Genomic DNA, 17,056 nt, shown 5'->3' on the forward strand with positions numbered 1-17,056 from the left:
GCCTGCTCTTCCTTTAAAAGCAGTTGGAGTTGTATAATGGACTCAAAACTTGTAAAAGTTACAAGAACAGTAAGGTGCCCAGCAGGAACAGAGAGGAACAGTGCAAAAATAATGCCAAATATATTCAATGGAAATATTTCAAATACTAACAAACAGTTCAGCCTGTCTTAGTTAAGGGGACTAATTTTAACTAATGTTTGTCTTGAGTAGTGCCACATTCATAAAAAGGTTATGTTTCAAATGTAAACTAAAACCTAATCTTAAGAATTTATTAAGGTCATAAAATCAAGCACAGCAACATTAAGAAACACAGAGATCACCTCATCCTCTGATGACACAGTCAAAAGGCCTGAGAGTCAGGACTGAGGCTGGTAGAACTGTTAGGTACAAATCAAAAGCACGTCTTGGTAAATAATTACAAGCAGTTTAGCAGTTAAATTGTCTTACTGTATCATATAACCATTTACACAAGAGGTTGGGAAGGAATTATTGTGTCCTCCAAGACCTCTTGGCCTCTGACTTTCCACTGAAAGGTTCTGGCTCAAAGTTTTATGCTTATGTTTCTAACGTGCAAAGTTTAGGTCAGCAAGGTGTGCTTCTTTCATGCACTGTTTCTCAAGAATTACAAGTTAAGTATGTGTTACAGGTTGTCAGATGGGCTTTCACTATGCCCATAGTCAGCTCCTTTGGTTACCTATGATCATTTGCAACATTTGCAATGGTTAATCAATTAAGCCAGCAACTCCTTTCCATTCAGTTTTGATCTCAGTGAATAAGCAAATGGTTGGGGTTTTTTTCCCATTTTGACTCAGCAAAAAGTGACTAGAGCTTGACATTGTTGACTTTGGAGGAAAGTCCGGCAGAAATTATTTAGCAGATTCGCTGGATATTTAGTGTTTCTTTCAAAACTTTCCTGATTAAAAAGCCCTGAAGAGGAGTACTCTGTTCTGGTGAAGAGGGGTAAGGTAGGAGGAGGAGGGACATATGCAGGAAAATGTCCTGATCGTGGACTGTACCTTATGGATTGATTCATACCCCATTTGTCACTCCTTTAATGAAGCAATACCAGATCAATTTATCTTCCCCGGCAAGACATTGTACATCTGGAGTGTGAGCCGACTTTGATGGCTGTGGAGGAAAAATGTAAATGATGGCCTGGTTACATTAATGTATTTCCATGGAAAAGTAAGGAATTTTTTGCAGTGATGTAACTATAACCATGAGACAGACAAAACAGGGCACAACATGCAAGTTGCCACATGCAGCATTTTTTGAAAAAGATTAGACCTTTTTCCATTTAACTGAAAAAAATTCTGGGGTTTTTTAGATTATGTAACCCTTTAAAACACATTTTCTTCTCTTTTTAATTTTTTTTATTTAAAAATATCATAGAATCATAGAATCATAGAATGGTTTGGGTTGGAAGGGACCTCAAAGACCATCTAGTTCCAACCCCCCTGCTGTGGGCAGGGACACCCTCCACCAGACCAGGTTGCCCAAAGCCTCATCCAACCTGGTCTTAAACACTTCCAGGGATGGGGCATCCACAACCTCTCTGGGCAACCTGTTCCAGTGCCTCACCACTCTAACAGTAGAGAATTTTTTTTTAGCATCTAATCTAAATCCACCCTCCTTCAGCTTAAACCCATTACCCCTTGTCCTGTCACTACACTCCCTGATAAACAGTCCCTCACCATCTTTCCTGTAGGCCCCTTCAGGTACTGGTAAGCCGCAATTAGATCTCCCCGGAGCCGCCTTTTCTCCAGGCTGAACAACCCCAACTCTCTCAGCCTGTCCTCACAGGAGAGGTGCTCCATCCCTCTGATCAGCTTTGTGGCCTCCTCTGGACTCGCTCCAACAGCTCCATGTCTCTCCTGTACTGGGGCCCCCAGAGCTGGACGCAGGACTCCAGGTGGGGTCTCACAAGAGCCGAGTAGAGGGGCAGGATCACCTCCCTTGACCTGCTGGTCACAGAGTATCTGATCAGGTTTAAAAGATTCTTATAATTTTTCACCAAAAATAATTTCCCAAATTTCATGAACATTTTCTCCTTGTTCCTCTTATCATTACGGGATATCATATGATTATTTTTTGACAAGCTGACTTTTATTGTATCTCTCCATCTCTGATTTTCCCCAAGACCCACATGCAATTCAGCTTCACAAAAGAAGAAACTGTCTGAGTGAAGCCATTTCTTCCTCAAACACTGGAAAACTTATTTTCTTTTATTTACTTTATAACATTCCAGAATGGTACAAAAATATTTTGCTGACACTCTATACCAGAATCAAATTAAAACTGCTAAATTATGTGTCAATCCTAATCTAATTAAACTAATTTTATAATGCCTTTTTAACCTCACTATATCACAAAGTGTGAAAACTCTTGAACAGACCTTTATTTTAATTGAATGAAAGTAGATTCTGTCTTCTCAGAATTAATGACAAAGTACTTGCTAGCTAGCATAGCAAGAGGATTGGGCCCAGTACATTTTAATTTTGTAGATATTTTTAATCTGCATGATTTACTTTACATTTAGAGCACAGGCCATTTACTTACCCAAAAGATCATGTGGTTGTTGTTGTTGTGTGTCACCATTATTGTCCTTATAATAATTTAGTATGTAAATGGAAGCCAAATTATTCTGTCTCTTTTCCAGATTGACAGATGAGAAACTGTTCCTTAATTTTGAAAGAACAGCCTTGATGTGTTTCATTGTCTAATGGGAGATGGTGATGGCTTTTTCAGCAGACTATGTCAAACTGATGGGTTCAGGCTGATGACCCTTTGGGATAAGAGATGCTAGCTCTGGCAGGGCACTGCACACTTACTGGCAAATATTAAAATAGGTAATGAATTTTTTTTTCAATCCAGAAAGGCCGCAGTGCGATGCATCTGATATCGTAATACAGGCCAGAGAGCAGCTTGAGCAATTAACATATTTTTAACATGAAGTTTTCAGAAGTTGGTTCAACTCATTTTTACACATGCAGCTGCAGTGAACCAGTTCTAACTATAGCTTGTAAATTAAATCGGTGTGCTAAGGTTAATAGATTAATGATTTTCTCATGAATGCAATGTGTTGGCAAGGCACAAACATAAACCAAAGGGCAAGGAGGACATACCACAGTTGCATAAACAATGGAGACGTTAAGACTTCATTAGTTCTTCCATACTAAATGTGTGGTTAGAAAAGTCTTGCATCAGTGATGACAATAGGGACACGTTAAGACCTGCTTTTACAGTCGAGAGCAATGATAACTGCAGAAGAGCATACGGAGAACAAAAAGAGCCCCTGGGAAAGGAACAGTTATAATAAATACATTTTATATACATATTAAAAAATAAAAAATTGCAAAAATTATAGTAAAGGTTTTTAACAATTGCAAAAGCTTCCTGGTAGACTCTGTATATTCCTCAATACTTTCACAAGTTTATAATGTTTTACTGAACCCAATCAAATACTTTACTATCGTCTTCAGTGGAAGCAATTAGATCAGTGATGAGTGTTTTGAAACCCCTTCTAAATTCTTTACATAAAAAGGCAGTCTTCCTTGAAAATTCCAAGTTTTTTAAAATAAGGCAAAATTAGTATGGTATGTTGGTTTAGGTTAATTGATACAATCCAAAACAATAGAGAATAATTTACTAGGCTCAGTATTACTGAGAAAACTGTGTTTCATTAGTCTCCAGTTATACTTAAAGCTCTCTTTCAAATGTATGAATGTATGAAAGAACAATCAATACAGAGGCACAATCCTTCCCTGAATTCCATTTATATCTGACCTGAATCATGAACTGAGTGTTACTCAGTGTGAACATCTCCCTTGTTTACTGGACGTGCACAGATAGATAGGACTAATGTTTAAGACAAAACCATTAAACATTTAATAGTTGAATTCTAAAGACACATTTCAGCCTACAGACTGCTTACACACTACTTCCTGCAACAATACAGTCAATATTTGGGGTGGTTCTGCAACGCACATCCATGGATATACCTAGATAAGGTTGGGTTGTTCCTCACCTGGAGAAGTCCCACTAGCAGCATAAGGTGGTTAGGTGAGCTGATTAAAGATGAAATCTTACTGTGCTTTTCCTAGTCTGCGCACCTAGGAAAGCCCTACGAAGAAAATGACTGCCCTAAGGAGCTCAGCTCATCATTCACAGGGATTGAATGAATTTCAAGCACTTCTTATGCAATGAACAGCACATCAAGAGAGAAAATGGGTTGCCCAAGAAAGCACTTAGAGACCTACTTGAGTATAATTTAGCAGCCAAGGCTTCATCTGAGATTGTAGCCACAAGCAGGCAGGAATGGAGCATCATGATAAGAGATGGCTTAGGCTGCTGAGAATCAAAAGCACAAGCTTGTGGGTAGGAAAATCCTGAAAGGCAGGTACAGGAGCAGTGCTGCCTGACTGGTGTTGAGTAGCTTTGAAAACTGTGTCGTAGAAGCTGCTTATCACATATAGATATCTGTGTACTCACTCAGCTTGACTCACCCACTCCAAAACAACAGTATCACCCACAGCTGCAAGGAAATTGTGGCAACATGAGTTGTAATCTTGGGGTTTTCTTTCTATATTCAACACTACTTAGCAGTAAACACTTGTCCAGCATTAGTTTGGAGCCCTAGAAAATGAGAGACACACTGAGAAGTTTGGGGTAAGGTCTATGTTATCCCATCAAATGGCCCGTGTTACACAGCAGAGATTTGGTAGTTCACACCAACAGATTAGATCTGTCCCGTAGGGTGATGCCCATGCATTCATATCAGCCGTGCCAAATGGGGATCCCTTTGCAGGTACAGTTTTCCTTTCATGTCTTTTCCATGCGTAAATCCATAACAAGCAAACATATAGGTACTTAAACTGTTAACTACAGTGCTGACTGCAAAACCACTAAGGGTGCAAGTACCAGATTTTTTTATTTCTTTTAACCAACAAATTTAGCAGGAAAAACTCGCCACTGGCTACATTAACAGAAAAGCTAGTTGTACTGGCTTTTCAGCTTTGAAGCACAAAGCCAGAGATCTGCTTGTGGTATTTAAGTCAGGAAAATTCCTGGGGCTTTCAGAGGCTGCTGCCTTCTCAGCATGATTTGATTGATGAGAATGAGACAGGTAGCAATTGTCATTCTATTGCAAAATTCCTTATCTGTAAGTTTATGGGCAGAACCGAAATTTGAAGAATTTCAGGTCATGACACAAAGGCATTTCTTTTCCTTCATTCTCGCTTTTAGAAACATACTTTCCAACAACAGGCAATTTGATTTGTATGTTCTATTTTTGATTTAGCCAACTCATTCTGATGGCCAGAGATTTTATGAAAAACAAGTTTTCCCACAATCTTTTGATTTCTGCATGTCATGGTAACCAATGGCACTAAATAACAACACTGTCTGAACACTTTCAGGACCAGACTGTAGCTATGGACAAGGGCCAGTGTAACAGTGAGAGGAAGTTTTGCAAGGACAATTTAGCAGCAGATAACACAAAAGATGTCATTGAAACAAAGGAAAATAACCAAAACAGGTGCAACAGCAGTTGCCAAAACACAGACCTCTGAGTGTTCTGCATGCAAAGAAGAGCAGAATAAGGAAGGTACAAGGCGGCCATTGTTCGGCTAAAAATTCCTCCAGTACGTTTGATATCTTTCCTGCTTCAGAAAGATTCAGTTCTACAGTAACGCAATGTATTTCTCACATAAACCGAGCTGAAGTTAAAGAGAACATGCTGAGGTTCCTGCCAAGCATGGATTCCCATCTGGGTAGTGGCTGTTGTCTCACCCCTGCTCTGGGAAGATGGCCTCTTTTCATGAGCACATACCTTGCATTTTCCTCAGTCATGTATTGTGAAGGATGATACTGCTCGAATCTTGAATGACACTGATGCCTTTCCCCCTGCCTAGCAATATTGTGATATTGCCGTGAATCACATAGCTATTTCTGGACCAAGAGAAATTTCAGGGACTGTGAGACAGGCATTGAGGGTCCCTCTCTCCCTTCCATTATCCTTGCTCCAAAACTAATCTGAGGAGCAGACTCTGGAAACCTCTGGCCATTGGTGGTAGCTGCAGTGTCCTGGCACTCCAGAAGATGCAGCAAAAGCCAACAAGTGCCATCTGGGAGGACAGCACACTTTTTGTATGTCAAAAGTTGACATACAAAGGAGAAGTCAGACTCTCGTGCTTGCAGTAAACTGGGAACTGTGGTTAAGTGAAGCCACATCAAAGTGTTAACTGGTTGCTGAATGGCACAGCATCGTCAGCTTAACAGGTCAGTGCCGACTACACCATAGATCAAGATGGGTCTTCTCATTCTTCTCAAAACTTGGAAAGTACAGTATGGAAATGAAAACTTTTCTACAAAGTGATGATACTGTAATCCATTATCAAAAAGCACTTTGGTGGCAAGTACTAGAGATAAGGCACCTGCTTGTTATCTGAATCTGAGAGGCACCTGGGAATGACAGAAAAGAGCAGAGAGTTACTTGCATACCTTTTTATAATTAAAGGGATAATGATTTGATCTGGAATTAATGTTTGGAAGCAAGCTGCGTGGCTAGAGAAGCACTTTAGAATTCACACCTTCAAGTATTTGATTGCTGTAGAGGAGCCTGCTTTTTTGGCATGCAGCATATACTTGGTGTATAAAGAAATACAGAACAGTTTGACCTTGAAGCAATTAATCTCTTCTGAGACACACGGGTTTTGAATGGACGTAGACATAATTAGAGTTTTTAAATTACACAAGGCATGCTCAATCTTTCCATGAGCGTATAGCTGGAAGAAAAAGTGAGGGAGAGGAAAGAACTGCTACTTTCCAGAAAAAGCATCTGCCATGTTTGGGAGGAGGGGATCCTTTGAATCTCAGCTCTCCTCAGTTTATTGCAATCTGATGAAAGAGACTGGACATGAGTAAGGAGAATGCTGCTGATAGTGTCTTAGCCTTGCATTATCTGTCACAGATCTGGCAAAAGGAGAGCCAGATACGAGCCCTAGTGCCACTGATGAATTTAAAGAAGGATTTGAAATTAGCATTTTTACCTTTTCCGGAGAGCTTTTCTATTCACTGTATTTACCAAAAGGAAATTAAAAGAGACCTCACATAAAGCTATTTGCCTTGTTCAGAAACCAACATCATTTAGAATTGTATAAATAGTCCAACAATAAACAAAGAAAGGAGTGTCCTGTCATAAACCTAACATGGAAAAAGTCCAGGAGTTCATCACCTTCCTAAATATCCACATAATTCAGGAATAAGTGGGCTGATACCAATGGCATGAAATAAGGAGTAGAAAATAAGATCAGAATTGTACCTTGATGTACAGCGAAGCTAGTGAAGAAATGCTTGTCTATATGAATTTACTTTCACATAAGGTCTATATCAGGTAATAAGGAGAGAAAAATCCTCACTATTTTTTTTAGGATTTTTTTTTTTCCCTCTCCCCTTTAAAACACTTTGGCTATTTGTTAGTTGTTTTGGATATTCTTAGTAAGTGCTATAATTAAGATCAAAATGTAATTCAAATTCTAATTGATCTTTCAGCAGCTTACAGCTTTTCAGACCAATTTCTTACTTCTTAAAAGGACATAGTTAGGTACTTCTCTTTTGCATTTAAATTGCAAAGTTGTCTTTATTTTTATAAATTAGAATTCAGTAAAGAATATGATTTGATTTTTCAGGATCAAATTCAGATGCACTCTAAGTGGGGTCTGTGTTTTATACCACACACATAACAGGCTTGCCCTTTTTCCAAATGTAGGTTTAAAAGAAAATAAATTCTAAGATTAAAACCAGGGTATTGCAGATAAATAAATACTAATTGAAATCAATAGACCCAGATTAATTTGCATGAAATCAAGATCCAGACCATACTCTGAAGAGCCATAAATGGGAAAATAAATAGGCACCAACATTTTTTCCGCAAAACTACCTTTCTGAGAGTAATCACAGTACCTGAATGCTCTTAATTTAATCAGTCACTGTAGGATGTTACAGGTACGTGCTCATAAGAAGCAATAGGTGTTTCCCTGCTGGCCATGATAGTTTGCATAATGTGCTAGCTATTTATTTTCCAGTATTATGGTAACAGAAAACTGTAACAGTACAGCTAATTCTAATTTTGTAAATGTCTTTTGCTAACAAGAGATCTTGTTTAAGTTCTGAGTTTCAGAGGTTAAAAAATATAGCACCACCAGTACAGTCACTGCTGTTACATATGATTCAATTCTTTTTTCTTTAATTAACTTTTGTATGTTCTAATCTATTTATAGATGGAGACATTGAGAGCCCCACAGCTGGAGCAGATGTGGCTGTTATTGGAGGTAAGTAGCAGACCGTACTAAGCTGCACCAACAGCAGGTTGGTTGATTTCTTGCATTTTGCAAAACCCCTACTTTGCTGACAAGACAACAGGAGCGGCACAATTAGAGTTAATTAGGCCAGTGGGAAATCTGCTCCCAGAGGGGCTATTGGCAAGATAACGAGATGAGATAATGAGCATAAACCGTAGTGAGCAGTACCACCCCCATCCATTCCTCATTTTAAGACAAAATACCTAAGAGTCCAGCAGCAAAGTCAACCTCTGATATTCTTCGCTATTCACTGGGCCAACGTTGTCATTTAATACAAAATTGGTGTAGCATCTTTGATTTGAGCTATGCTAGCTGATACCAGCTGACCCTTTATTTATACAGAATACAGCACATTGCATTTCCTGGTGTTCCATTAAAGCACTCTCATGCATTTAAACTAAATACAGTTGTCAGAATAAATGAGCAGAGCTATGTTCACAGAGAGAACCTGTCTTTTTATTTTTATTGTGTTTGTTCATTTCCATGCTAACGCACTAATTTCAGTCATTCACTGGGGGGTATACCAATCATTAGTGCAAATTGGTGAGGTTCTGCTATATTTCCCTTAGGTCCCATCTCCCGTAACTTTAATTTCAGCTTTCTATGAACAAGTAGCGGGTAAATTGATTTGTACTTAGTCCCTTAGGCTTATTAATATTGTGCTACATCCAAAGCCTATTAAAGCCTCTTGTGTCAAGGGATACCAGTGAGGTCTTAAAAATTGATGAAGCCCCCACTGCAACTATGATATTATTGTAAACCTAAAGTTCTTTGTATAAGCAATTTCATTTCTGCTAGCAGTACCTTCACTTTCCAGAACCAGGCACCATAAAATCTGTAGGATAACATTGCAGGCATATTTTTTTAAGACAAAGTTATCATTTTTATTCACCCTGCTAATGTTCTGTCCATTCCCCTGTTTCCATGCCAATAGGGTATCCCCACTCAGTTTACTGATGCTGATAAACCTAAAGCTCTGGAGATATACCCATTCTTACCACACATCTTGAACACAGGGGATAGAAGAGAGATACTGTGTACGTATCCCTTGTTGTCCCTGCAGAATAGTAGGCATTTCCAGGGACCGATTCATCTGACCAAACACAGGAATTCAATTCTAGAAGAGGAATCACCCACACACACCATCCACTGACAGTAAAGTAAACCCGGGGGAGTAACTCAGATGGAGCTTCCCGAACTGTAGATGCCTACAATGAGTCAGATGAATTCCTGCCCATTGCATCCTCACAGCAGCTTCATACTCCACATATGGGATTTACCTAGGAATGTCCTGTTCTGGTTCTTTTTCTTGTGTATTTCTTTAATGTTTGGTTTTCTCCGGGAGTCATGTGAACATAGCTCAGTATCATGTACTTGTACAGACTCACAGCTATAGAGTTTATAAGCACATCCCAGCTGTATCCAAAAATCTGTTAAAAAATAAAGCTCACACAAGTTGAATAAAATTCAAAATGCTTCATTTGTTTTCAGGATTCTTACATGAACAATTTCATCTGGAGGGAGGGGCATACAACTTGTAATTTTTTGACAAGGGACTTGCCAGTGTGCCTCTGTATTATGGACTTCTACCTTTCTCAGCAGAAAAGGAGAAAAACAGAAGGGCTCTGGGAAGCAAGGACACACAGTATTCTTTGCACAACCACCACTGGAACTTGAATTTAATTTCCTTCACTAGGAGTGCTTCCATTCACTGTTTAATCCTATGTGTATTTTGGTTACCTATGGAAATTTTTGTCCAGTCGACACATTGCCAGTAAATTAGCCTTAGTCCAGGAGACAGGAGAGATCTACACAGAATCCCTTCCTCCTCCCAGGTGTCATTTCCACATTCATTACAATCAGACTTTCTTAATTAGAGCACAGCATGAAATGGCAGCTTGCAAATACGGCGCAATACTGCAGTCACATGGCTCCTGCTATTTGTTGAATTTCTCCTAAGAAATACTGAGTGCCCTGTACTCCTGAAATTGAGTACACTCATGGACGCTGGGTCGGGTGGCCTGCAAACTCCCCTGGATATATGTTACCAGAAGGATGAAAGAAACCTAGTGGTTTTCTTTTATGTTCTCTTATTTCTCCTCATTTTGTAATGAAGTTTTAGCTCCAATGACTTCAACCAAATCAAGCCATTGATTTGAAAGAAGTCTAGAGAGACTTTGACCTGCATTCCTGCAGTATCTATATCCCATCTTGGTTTTTGCACTATCAGACGGTTCTGACCTTGGCCACTGCAACATGCAGACATCTTACGGTACTTGGACTTTTCCCTATCAAGTAATTCAATTGTGATGCCTGGCTGTGAGATACTGCTTGTATTTTATTATGGGCAATACATTTAACTGGTCTCTTTCCTCTAGGTGTGATTGCTGCAGTGGTATTTGTCCTCATTTGCCTGCTGGTCGTGATGGTCCGGTACATGTACAGGCATAAGGGCACCTACCACACCAATGAGGCAAAAGGAACTGAGTTTGCCGAAAGCGCAGATGCCGCTTTGAAAAACGACCCCGCTCTCCAGGAAGCAGTGGATGAGAGCAAAAAAGAATATTTCATCTGAGAAGCAAGGATTTCCATGGAGACTTCCTCAAGGGAATCAATCAGAAATGCTACATCAACAGAAGAGATGGATAATATGAGGATACAGGCAAGCATCCTAATTGAAAAGTATCTCTACTTTTTTGTCACTGGGTTGTTTCTTTTCCTCTACTGGTGAAGAACTAAATGCCAGATACTTGCCTGTTGATTTTATTAGCAACACAGCTGGTCACAGTTGAAATCAATATCAGATAAGAAGAAACAAAATCTCAGTATGAGTGATACACCAAAACCAAATAAAGATAGCAAATGTCAAGCCTTGACATTTGGTGAAAATAGCAGATGCCAATGGAAAACATCCTCTTAGAGTTAATGATGCATCCTATGCTGATATGATACAGAACTACCTGAAATTGAATTTCAAATGGTCACAGAACAAACATTAAACTAGATAAAACTGATGTAGCTGGAACAAAAATAGCTTTGTAGCCCAGATATCTCTCCCCTCCCCTTAAATATGCAATTTTGCTGGCACAGGGGAGTCTGTTTTGTTTGTTTGGGTATTTAGATTGGGATTTTTTTATTATTTTCTGAGTTTTATATATATAAAAGTCAAAGAAACTTCAAAGGAATAAAACTGTTGGAAAACATGGAAAATGTAAGAATGAAGGATTTATTTCTAACTTGCTCTGCATGGCAGCTTCAGAACTGCAAAATGTTGGAATTTACAATGTAGTATATGATAGTCAGTAGACTTACAAATATGATTCCAATTAGTTGGTAGGTTCCATGCATGCATAAATAGATAGATATTAAAAGGTAAAGCATCTTGGTTTGAGCAGGCCTTTTGAAACAATGAAGCTCAGCTAGATTTTTTCATGAAAGATATTTTTGCCTGAGTATTTATTTATTTATTTTGCATTGGAACATTCTCTTGAACGCCCACCAGCAGGATTCTGGATTTTTGCAGGGAGAGGAATTCAATTCTGTTGCAGATACTGATAAATCTTTTACAAATGCAATCATAAGACCGCCAGTATAAAGAAGCTTGTTCATCTGCATCCCGCTGGCTTGTACTGATGTCTCCCTCTGTGGCCTCTGTATATCCTTTGCACTGTGCTAGATAAGAGAATTACACCGACCATCGATGCTTTATTATAAATAAATAGATTAGTCATTATGGGTCATGAAAAGATCTTATTCCTCGCCTAAGAACTGACAGTGATGAGTTTCTTTACCCCAGTAAGTTGACTTCCTAATTGAAGCCCACGATTAGCTCTGGAAATAGGATAATTGTTCTTTGCACCTGCTCATCCCCAGCTGCGATGTTGCCCTGGACTACTGAAAATAAAGGAGGAGAAAAACATGATAACAAATAAGACACTGATGAGCTCTGCTCAACTTGATATGTTTTTTCCTGTGTTTTGATCTATATATGCGTGTACATATATCTACAACTATGCTTTCAAGACGTGGTTGCTGATCACTTGTGCTCACTTCTTGGCACCAAAGTTTGGAAGGCTCCTGGACTCCAGTATTCATTGTCAGCATCGGCCACAAAAATGCTGTAAGAGAAGACAGATCTGAACAAGAAAAGACTCTGAGGACCCAAGTGAAGAAATGGGATATTTTTGTCTTTTTAATCACAATCTCAGTCTTTTCTCGGTGCCCAAAGGAGATGGACTCTGAATTATTCTTAGAATCCTGATAGCTTTGATTTTGAATCTCAAATCCCCATTTGTTTTCATTTTAACCAAAGAATATCAAAATCGTGCCAAATTTACTAAATGCTTAAGATATTTTTTGTAACATACCATTGCACAACCACATTGTATTCTGTAGCTAGTGCAGCATAAAATGCACAAAACCCAGCACTAGCAGAGCTCAAGTATTTTGATATTATGCACCTGTTTCCTTCCAACATCCATTACTGTTTTAATCTTTTTACTAACTTTGAAAAAGGAATCTGGTTTTATTTTTCTAAGACAAGTGTTGGAGAAATTCACTGATCTTAGCTGTAATACTGAGTTTGTAAAACTGAAGACCCCTGACCCACCAGTTCAATAAAAATGTAAATATTTCCTCTGAGAAGATGGTAAATGAGATGACTTGAGCTCTGCTGCATCTCCCATGCAAGGCATGAGAACACCAAAAACCTTTCCTCCAGTGCTAGCAAGATCTATAGAGGACTAGCAGCCTTTTGTCCGCTTTCATACGTTCAGAACCGTGTAATATAAGTTTGGCTATTAAAGAAAAATTACTTTAGAGGAAGGTGTGAGGGACATGAGGAATAAATTCCTGCCTCCCTCTCCAGTCATGAAATTCTGTTTTTTCCAACTTGAGCCTGCTGATTATAGTTAGACAACTGTGTCATACCTGATGCCCAGGAGCACCTGAATTAGTGGCTCTTTTGGGTTGTATGTGAGTTTTTTTAATTATAAGGTGGACTGACACAGACTAACTGTCCACATTGGAACTATAGAGGCCAGTTTTTCTGGTGGTACAACATGAGTTCAGTGGATCTCAGCCAATTCTTACCAGTTCAGTCAACACCAGACTTTGTGTCACTGCTTCCCCTAATTCTGAACTGCATGCAGCTACTGGTCTTTGACTGTATCCCTTCTTAGTAGCTTAATTAAATCTCTTTATCCCGTTTTCCCTATTCATCTAGGCTGACAGTCCAAGCGTACAACAACAGCTTCCCTATCAGTAATGAGCTACTTTGAATATTTGCAGAGCAGTGACTCTAGCAAGAGCTACAGTTTCGGTTAGTTTATTTTTTCACAGTGTCCTTTTGGGTTTCCGGGCTTTGTGTATTTAGAAATAACTCAAGCATGCTGAACAGACAGAAGAGATGGTTTGTGGAGGTTTTCTGTTTATTTGGTTTTTTCAGGACAAATTTTGCTTTGTAAAGAAGAAAGCTCATGATACCTGATGACTGGCAGACTCTAACGAACGGCCTGATCCTGCTATTTTTTACTCATACAATAACTCTACTGTCTTGAGTCATTCAACTGAGTTGTAAAAAGAGTGCATTATAAACTTCCTATTACTTTTAGGACTAATTAGCAAAACATCCTTCTGCAAGCAACATGCTGTGCTAAAACAAACATTATGTACAACACTCAGACATCTCGGTTGGCAGCCATAGCTTTTCATCACTGATGATTAAATGATTTTTACAATTTGGTATCCAAATAGGAGAATTAAGGAAACAGTTGCTTTTTCCCCCACATACTTTTATCCCAGGTCCCTCCACTGCTGTGGTCTGTTGCCCTGCAACTCTCTGGTGCCCCATCTCCCCAACCGTGACTGCCACTCCTGCTTGCAGCCCCCCAGGCTCCCATCTGGATCCCTACTGTCCTCCCTATGGCAAAGGATTGGCCGTTTACTTATGTATTTGTTTATTTATTTATTTTCCTCAGTGAAGATACTCTGTCTCTCTCTGCCAGCCAAGAACCAAATTTTACAAAGTGTTTATCTTTGGACTTCGAATCCTGTGTCAAATTTGATCAAACCTGACCAACCTGACCTGAGACTGCTTTACAGGGTGATCGCATACGCCACATTTTCAAAGAAAACAGGTCTACAAATAGCACTGCAAGCTCTCTAGTTAGTTAAAGTTAGTGCTATAAATCTCTAGTGTTCACTAAACAAGGGAGCATAATAACAATCCCTCAAGCAACTCAGTTTTGTCCTGATGACTTAATGCCTTCTGAAAGTTTGTTGAATCCCACTTTGCCACTGGCCCATACTTAGAAGCATGAGTCCTTTTCAATGATGTACAGGAAAGCTGTGCATCAAAATGACCAATATTTGCTGGAGATGGAAGAGAGAGGATAAATATGATGTTGTAGGAACACAAGACATTTTTTAAGGTTATATGCAAATGACAAGAGTTAAGCATAATATTTCTGATTACATTGGTGAGCTTTAAGAGTGGGTCCATGGAGCTTTCAAATTCTCTTACTGAAAAAAATCATTGTTTACAAAAGGAAACAAATTTCTTTTTAAACCATCTCTTCTTGTCAATCTTTGAAAACAGACTTCGCAGATTCAAAATTCCACCATTCTGCCTTAACACCTGGAACTCTATTTCTTCTAATTTTTGAAGGATACCTGTACAGTTGTCCCGTGCACAAAAATGACTGCTTGCCAGTGTCAGCCCCTGTAGCAACATTACAGCTCAGCAGAGTAATTCTGTACAAAAGCAGTCAATCCCAAATGTGTACCTGGCCACCCATTACTGGACGTGGTATGCATTTTTTTCCTGGGGCTTGGCCTCTATCATTCCAGGTTTTCCTGAGGTCCAATGTGCCATTGCGCATTAATGCAGTCCCAAGGAGTATTTAATCAGCCACTAGTCAAGATAACTTTTTTTTTTCTCTTTAGAACAACAGGACCAAATCACTTTGGGGAGCTATTGCAAATAGTACCATAGGATCCCTCAGAACATCTACATCGATTTTTCTCTTAAATCAAATCTAGGGATCATTGGGGGAACACTAGGACAGGAAAATAAAAAAGACTGTTCCCTTTCAGCAAGGAATGCAGACAAGGTGCTGAAACATTTATAGCTGCAGAATAAGTACGATGGCACAACTAGCTACAGCCTGCAAAGATTCCTCACAGAATACAGGAAACGCTGAGACAAGATGTAAATCAGTAAAAAGATACAGAGGGGGAGAAGGTAATTAGATGCCAATAGAGACAGAGAGCAGTCTTTCATCAAACAAAATAGATATTGCCATTTGGAGAAATCAAAGTGTATTTGCTGAAGGTAACTGCTGACAACAAATTTCTTTGAATTATATGAGGTGTTTGAATTCCTTGCATGTGCCAGTCCAATCAAAAAATGCTGGTAAATACACACCAAAAGAGTACTCACGTTAAATTTATTAAGAGCTGCTTATTGCATTTTCTAAAATCTCTCAGTTCTTCACATAAGAAAGCTTTGTGTGTTTAGAAAATGCAGAAGCTTCACAGAAGCAGTTCATGTAAGACAGAAAACTAAAGAACCCCTGAACAAGCAATGAACACACATCTGATGTCTGGAAATTCAGGTAGTCAATAAAGGAAGCTAATGATATCAAAGGAAAACATATATGGTGAGTAAAAATTTCAACCATATTACAAAGAAATTAAATGTTTGTAGTTGGAGAGGTCCTCCTCTAGTTCAAGAAGGTAATATTGTCCGTGACTGAAAATAAGGAATCCTTATTCTGCATGACTGTTCCCTGTGTGGTGGGATAAAATCCCACTGAATTCAGTGGGACAAGGATTTCACTGACTATAGCCTTTCTGAAAAAAATTGTATTCCAACCCATGTCAGAAAGAAACACACATAGTAGAAATCTTTATGTGGGCTGATTTTTCAGCATAACCTCGTGTCTCCACAGCGTTTTTCTGTTGTTTCAAACTGTATATACCATGCAAAGTATCTGATATGTTGTATTAAAGTCTATTTGAATTGCAGCATTAATATGACATGAATGGAGAACACAGAGCATTCAAAGCTTACTGCTGATTGTATGTTAAAGCTGACTATAATGTTTGTATTTACCAAAGCTATTAATACACTGCTGGTGTAAATCTGCTATATTTTGAAGAAAAAAGAAAAACAAAACAAAACAAACCTAAAATATGAAGAAACAAATAACTTTATAATTAAAGTTGTCATTTTCAGCATTTAAAAGACTGTTCTCATATTTTTCTTCTCTTTTGAAATATCATGAACTTTGAGAATTGCCAATTATGTTGTTTTTATAAGAACATAGATCAAAAAGGAATAGTAGACTAGAATTTTTCTTAATAGAGCATGCAAACCCTAAAAGATATACTGCTGGTGTTTGCATTAAAAAAGCAAGAGAAACTTTTGATAGGTCTAAGTAGGAGTCAAACTTCAAATAAGAAATCAAACAATAATTCTCTCTGAAGGAATATTACCCTGCGGATGCCAGTGTGGACCTGTACACTGCTCTGTTATCCTAAAGCACAGTATTCTTAAAAATTCTAGGCAGGCTGATAAATATCTAATGGGTATTTACTGATGGATGGCCTGCCTACCCAATGTGAATATTGCTGATTTGTTCTTCATGCTTTCCATACAATTTATCTTTTATCTTAATATATCCATAGTTAAG

The 17,056-nt window shown here is 38.7% G+C and overlaps 1 protein-coding gene across 1 annotated transcript in view; it reads left to right on the forward strand.

Annotated features, from left to right (window-relative positions):
• The window catches only part of GYPC (glycophorin C (Gerbich blood group)), a 58,906-nt gene extending 42,298 nt beyond the window's left edge, over positions 1-16,608 (forward strand). The window contains exons 3-4 of the mRNA XM_054830307.1: positions 8,280-8,330; positions 10,739-16,608. Coding sequence (XP_054686282.1) covers positions 8,280-8,330; positions 10,739-10,935 — 248 coding nt within the window. The 3' untranslated portion in view covers positions 10,936-16,608. The remainder of the gene's footprint in view (positions 1-8,279; positions 8,331-10,738) is intronic.
• Positions 16,609-17,056: the final 448 nt, after the last annotated feature.

Source organism: Grus americana, chromosome 6 (genome assembly GCF_028858705.1).
Source record: "Grus americana isolate bGruAme1 chromosome 6, bGruAme1.mat, whole genome shotgun sequence".
Classification (NCBI taxonomy): Eukaryota; Metazoa; Chordata; class Aves; order Gruiformes; family Gruidae; genus Grus; species Grus americana.